Source organism: Phallusia mammillata, chromosome 8, assembly GCF_965637545.1.
Source record: "Phallusia mammillata chromosome 8, kaPhaMamm4.hap1.1, whole genome shotgun sequence".
NCBI lineage: Eukaryota > Metazoa > Chordata > Ascidiacea > Phlebobranchia > Ascidiidae > Phallusia > Phallusia mammillata.
In genome coordinates this window covers 15,873,292-15,879,963 of record NC_137259.1, presented here as the reverse complement: position 1 = coordinate 15,879,963, position 6,672 = coordinate 15,873,292, and the positions used below count along the sequence as shown (strand labels likewise).

General features: G+C 35.2%; 1 protein-coding gene across 2 annotated transcripts; it reads left to right on the top strand.

The window, feature by feature from the left end:
- The first annotated feature begins 1,059 nt into the window (after positions 1-1,059).
- LOC145203850 (organic cation transporter protein-like) lies at positions 1,060-6,625 on the top strand. 2 transcript variants are annotated; one of them, XM_080076179.1, is made up of 16 exons: positions 1,060-1,205; positions 1,826-1,933; positions 2,007-2,133; positions 2,197-2,300; positions 2,618-2,772; positions 3,381-3,505; positions 3,870-3,974; positions 4,463-4,549; positions 4,614-4,714; positions 4,781-4,863; positions 4,920-5,069; positions 5,133-5,241; positions 5,315-5,433; positions 5,555-5,690; positions 5,791-5,880; positions 6,034-6,625. In XM_080076179.1, the coding sequence occupies exons 1-16, from the start codon at positions 1,060-1,062 to the stop codon at positions 6,119-6,121; spliced, it is 1,833 nt and encodes a 610-aa protein (XP_079932305.1). In that variant the 3' UTR covers positions 6,122-6,625. The 2 variants fall into 2 exon arrangements, with proteins under 2 accessions (XP_079932305.1, XP_079932306.1); XM_080076180.1 differs by lacking the exon at positions 5,791-5,880.
- The last annotated feature ends 47 nt before the right edge of the window (positions 6,626-6,672 follow it).

Here is a 6,672-nt window from a genome sequence, read left to right as displayed (position 1 = left end):
GTGGCTGTCATCATTTCGGAATTTGTTGACAAACGTTTTCACAATTTGTCTTTCATGCCTTCGACCTAACTTATAATTTCCTGTCGACAAAAATCCACATGGACAAGCAGAGAAAAGAATTTTTTCAGATAGTTTCTAAAAACTCTTAACTGATCCAAAACTTTAATGATTCTTATGGTAACATTTTCTTCGGATATAAAACGACTCAACATGCAATTTATACACTTAATTTACCACCCCTCCTCATTTATGTCATTCATGTAGGCTAAAACAAAATAATGTCATGGCATATATTATCCCATCTCATACTGTTTTGCTGCAAAAGCATTTGCCACAGAAGCATACAGACAAGCATTCATATTCCTGCAAAATTTAAAATATATTTCTACTATGATTTGACTACAGCTTGTGATTGAGAAATTCTGTAGAATATTAAGTAATAAACAAAATAATAAATGTTAATAAATCCCCAAAAAACGTGTTTAGCATTGGAGCTTAATTGTCATATTAAAGTGGCTCTATGTTGCTAAGAGTATGAGAATCATTGCGAAATTTTATTTTGTTGTATTTTAAGCAAACAGATTCCGATGCCCTCATTTTTGTCGACTTGTATATTTAAAAAGAAGTTAAACATAAAGCCATGACTGCTGCAAAATATCAGTCTTGTTCAAATTATACCACTTCGTGGTGTTTTTGGGAATCAATGCTACGGAAATAACATCCCAAATGGACGCAAAAAGCGACTGGCTTTATTGTTTAAACGTTTCGGCAAAAAGCTATGCCAATCACCTCGCATACTAATAAACTGCATTTTTGATTCAAGGAAATTCGCTGACAAATCAAGTTTTATAACAACTGCACCTGTCGCCATTCTAGTCCACGGAATGCAAACATTTACCATGTTAAACCCGAATAAGTACACATTGTAATGCACGCACATGCAATGAATGTACAGACACGTTAATATTTGTCAAGTCATCACAAATAGTATACTCACCGATCAGCTGCAAAAGAATCTCGTATTGTCAGTTTAACTGGAATTTTGCAAGTTGTTGAAAAATGATCCATTTTGACACGATTTTGGCAAAAATTGGTGGAATTGGAGTTTGTCAGTATCTGGTTTGCTTATTTCTTAGTTATAATTCACTAGCCGGCGGATTTCACGCACTGGTCACAGTCTTTATAGCTTACGAGCCAGACTACAGGTACAGCATCCATATTAGTAATTTTTTTTAGCTATTTCGAAAAAAGCGCAGAATACGTTTGAACTAATATACACACACACACATATATATATATATATTACTTTTTGCAATATAAAACCATCAAGCCAATAAATGACGAGTAAGCTACAGACAGTGTTGACGGTTTGGACCTTTCAGCCTATTACAAACTGGGGTGCATTTAGATGGCTACGCTAGCCAATAATGTCTTGTCAACATCTGCACTGATGTGATCTTATAGATCGAAACAGTGTGCATTGTCTGCAACCTATTTGCAATATGGTTTAACAATTTTGCAACAAGGCAACTAAAGCAAAAGTAAATCAACAAAAAACATTATTTAACGTTTTTCACAGATTATATTGCGCAAGTCATAGTAAGAGCAATCTTTAACTTACAGTATATTAATATTTCTTTTACGTTTTTATAACATCGCAGATTAATAGTTGATAGGTTCGTACACTGCATGTAAAGAGAAAAAGTCAATACATAAAACCAGTTTAAACTTAATGACATTTAAGTCACATAGTAATGTATTTTCTGTTTGTTTTTTGCTGCACATGTTGTACTTTATTGTTGACTTGATATTCGTGGATTTGCAGATGTCAAGTTCCACCGATTGACAATACAACGGTTTATCCGAATCTAACCGAATCTGACATACTTAACTACACAACACCTTATGACGAATCATACCAGTATTGTTACAAGTAAGTGAAAATTCTCAAGCATAAAAAACTGCCTATTGTTTTTTCAGGTATCACAAAACGATATGCATTTCAGATACGGGTATGATTACACCACATGCGATGGAACTCTTTCCTGTGTAAACCAATCAGCCAAAGCGATCGAATGCGATCAAGGTTATTGGTACGACAGAAGCCTGTTTACGGAAACTGTTATCACAGAGGTGAATTTTTCATACTTTCTGAAATACTTTTACCTACAGGTATTTGTGTATTCTACTTTTCAGTTTAATCTCGTTTGTGATCGAAGTTATCTTATTCCGCTCTCCACCTCTATGTATTATGTAGGGATGCTTGTCGGTTCATTCTTGTTTGGAAATGTTGCTGACAGGTTGGTACACAACAAATCCCTTTTAAAAATGAGCAATAAAAGATTCGACGTGAATAAAAGAGTGCTGTTTTAACTTAACAGCATCGGAGCAACAGGCAGCATAGATCACCGATAGTGTAATTAAATAACTTAGAATGAAAAATAATGCCATTAGAGCGAAATATATATATTCCAAGATATTCATCGACTGATTTCATGACGAGAAACATATTTTCCATTCTTAGTGGTTTAGAATAAAATTTAAACTAACACCCCATTTTATGCATTGCTTTAATGGGTGAGAGCTTTTGATCAAGTTTTTCATATATTTTTGGTAGATACGGTCGAAAACCTACACTGGTTTTGGCAACTGCTTTGGCAATTGGTTCATATTTTGCATGTGCCTTCAGTGTGTCGGCTGAAATGTACTCAGCAGTTCGAGTTTTTATTGCTACTTTTCGTTATGGAGCAACCATTGCCACATACGTGTACAGTAAGTCCATAGGTTTACCGCTGTCTCTCAAACAAACCAAAGTTAAACACCAATGTTTGCTTGACACCAATGGTCAAATATTGTTCTACCCCAACCCTATGTTAGGGGTTTCGTGTGTTTGATTTCCCTTGTACGTCAATGCTTTGCTAATTTTTAAACCATTATTTTGACAAAGGTTGCGTTTGTTTGCATGGAAAACAATTCCCTTTCCACAGTTTTTTTTTCTAGCCTATAGCCTACACGTCTGTAAAAAATCACGACTTACAGTACCTCAAAAACTAGGTTAGACCAGGACATTGGTCTTAAATCTGTATTGGCGGTCATAGACTTTTTTTCACAAGCCGAAGTTGGATTATTTTAGTTCTTTCATTGTCAAATCTGTTGCACACGTTGTAATTTCGTAAGATACACAATTCATACTGTGTCCGCACTCTGATTTGTGATTTAAAATTAGAAATACATATTTCGTCGGACTTGTATTTGGACTTGACTTTGGATTAAGACTTGTGCAATATATTTGGACTCGAACTATGTATTCAAGTCCAATGCCCTGGTTTATGCCCAAAATCACAAAATACATGATTATTAAACTCTTAAATCACTTTTAGTCATGGAAATTACTGGAGCGAAATACAGGACCATGTTCGGAATGCTTTATCAAATCTTCTACACGTTTGGATTCATGATACTTTCGGGTTTTGCTTACGTCTGGAGGGACTGGCATGAACTCATGGTGAGTTTGAAGAACGTTGGGTTCACCCTTACCCCTCACTTGGGTCAAACCTTACCCTCTCAGTTGGGCTTAACCTTACCCCCTTAGTGGGGTTACCCTAACGGTTTTGGTAACCCATCAGTTTGGTCCACTCTACCCATCACTTGGGTTTACAATGAGGTTTTTGGCTTGTGCTTTCGGATTTGGATCAGTTTCGAACGCCAAATTCAGGCCCACTTATAACTCTAGTGTGCATGGTCACTGCATGCGCACATAATGCTTTTTGAAAATATCTTTGAAGTACTCAGGGAGCATGAGCGTTTGTCACAAAGAGCTTGAATATATACAAGACATGTGAAAAATGTTTATTTATTTTTTTGTTTAGTTTGTAGTCTCGATTCTGTCTATACCAGTTCTGATTGTGGCAATTGTCGTCCCTGAATCTCCACGATGGCTCTTCGCAATGGAAAGAGATAAGGAAGGAATAAGGGTAAACGTTTTGTATTTTTAACTATCTTTCTTTACACCAAGATAAGTTTATGCGGAAAAATATTCGTTGCCCATTTTAAGATTGCAGTTAGGGCATATTTTTTTCTACGAGGTTTCATCATTGCGGCTCGTATAGGTTAATGTAGCCTAATTACATCACACCAGTTTGTTGAGAGTTACAGGCTGAAAGGTCATACCCACCAACAAACTGAAATTACATAATGATAATACACTATCCCAAACCGTCAATGTCCCAATTGCCACCAGTTGCCGTGATCTTATAGGTGCGCACTGTCTGTAAATTATTTTAAGGTAATGGCTCTATACTTTACATTTCAAATTGTTCATTAGAACGCTTAACTTAATCCTAAGGATATTTGGGTACACAGGTGCTGGAATAGTCACTATAGTTGTCTTCACGTGTTTAAGTCCAAGTTGCGTAAGTCAAATTTAGGTACAGAAAAATGCTTATTGGAATCTGTGTTTCAGGTGTGCAATATATACGCAAGATTGAACGGTGTAAAGTTAACAGAGGAAGATTGGGACGAAGCAAGAAAAGCTGGAGAGGAAAAATTGGTTAAGTCTTAAATAGGTTAACTTATTTTAGATTATATTTCCAACACCATAAATTTCATTACAGAAAGAAATTTCTCAAGAAAATGCAGCAAGAAAGTATTCATTCCTGGATCTCTTTAAAACTCCACGAATGCGTTTGATAACATTTAGTGTCATGTTTAATTGGTGAGGTTTAACAAAAAGTTGCATTAGAAATAAGAACATAATACCGTACTGCATTTCGTTTTGAAGGTTTGTCAACAGTTTTGTGTACTATGGAATCTCATTAAACGCCGGATCATTGGCTGGAGACATCTTTGTGAACAATACTCTAAGTCGGTTACTTTTTACGTGTTGTTGAAATTTTACTTTACAATTGTATTTCCGGTAGATGGCGTCTTCGAGTTTGCATCTTATGTATTTTGTTGGTTGACATTGGATCGAATTGGAAGGAGACTTCTTCTTTCAATAATGGTGCTTGTGTCAGGAGTAGGACTTCTTGCAAGTGTGATAGTGAACGAATATGCCGGCGAGAATCAGTGTAAATATGTTTGTTTTTCGAAAGTCGTTTATTATCAATCTTGGATATGTTTTCTATTTTCAGCGTTGATTACACTAGGTGTCGTGTTTGCGTTTATAGCCAAATTTGGAATCTCCGGATCATTTGCAATCATATATCAAGTGACAAATGAACTTTATCCTACTGTAATAAGGTTAGTAGTTTATTTCTTTGGGATATGGTATATTCTAAATGAACCCTGGATAATTGTAAAGTTTTATTTTTAGGAGCACTGGTATGGGAAACGGTTCTGTAGCTTCTCGAGTTGGGGGAATAATCGCCCCTTATGTCATATCGCTACAAAACACAATCTCGTGGTTACCCAACGTCATATTTGGAGTTTTTGGTAAGGTTTTTCCCCTTTACACTTTTTGTCATGTCAGTTTTGATCTTTACCGCCTTACCAGTTAATTTATCATTGTGCTCAATTGTGGTTGTATTATAATTCAAGTAACTCTATTTTCAAGCTATTGTTGCGGGAATTTTGGCTCTTACCTTTCCGGAAACCAATGGAAAACCTATCATGGAAACAATCGAGCAGGCTGAGATATTTTACAAGACAGGGGAAATCATTGATTTAAGCGAACTCGCCAACAATGCTAAGTATGTAGATTTTATTGTCACTAAAAATTGTGTCATATGCATGTTATGATTATTTTGTAAACTGGTTTGGAAAGAAAATGAATCACAAGAAAAAAAATAGGAAAGAAAATGAATCACAAATGAACTCTGTAACTGGGTTTACATCAGAAAGTCGATTTGTTGATTTAAACAAATTTTCATCTAATGCATTGTAAGTATATTTTAACTTAATCAAAAACATAACTGAAACATTACCATTTTTCGTAACTTCATTTTGAATTTTTGGTTCTCCTTCATAATATATTTTTTGTGGTTGGCTTTACAAAGTGTTGACACGCAGCACAAATTAGTTTTGTTTTCACAGAAAAGAAAAAGAATTGCCAATGGACTCTATCGGTTGTGTCAACGAGAGTTTTGACCAACAAGAAACTGTTACAAGCGTTCAGTTTTAATAAACTAGATGTTATAGCGTGTAGGTTTTAGCAACACAATGTACAAAATGTTGAATGAGGAAAATAACGACCAAATAGACGTAAAAGGCGACATGCTTTATTGATCGTTTCAAATTATCTTTTTTTTTGTTAGAACATTTTTTTGATTCGTATTTAAAAAATAAATAAATACACATGTCTATTGACGACCAAAATTGACGTAAAAAGTGACATACTTTATTATACACATGTTTAGGCAAATGGTCATGCCAATACACCTTAATTTTGATTATTAATGTTATATTGAAATTAATTCCTGTGTTTAGAAAATCATTGTTTTAATCATTTGATTACTTGTTCATGTCTCTTCTTTTGTCATGGTCGATGAAATGTGCCTACAGACGGCAAAGTGCCTTTTTTGTATTTCGCACCAAGATTGTACCTCACAAAATTTTGCGCCGTAAGGAAAACTTTTGCGCAAGAACTTCGTTGTAATTACAAAGCGGAGTCCCCAAGGCCCGACAACCGTGTGATTGTTATCCAACTCTGTCTTGTAATGCACAGGAAACTTA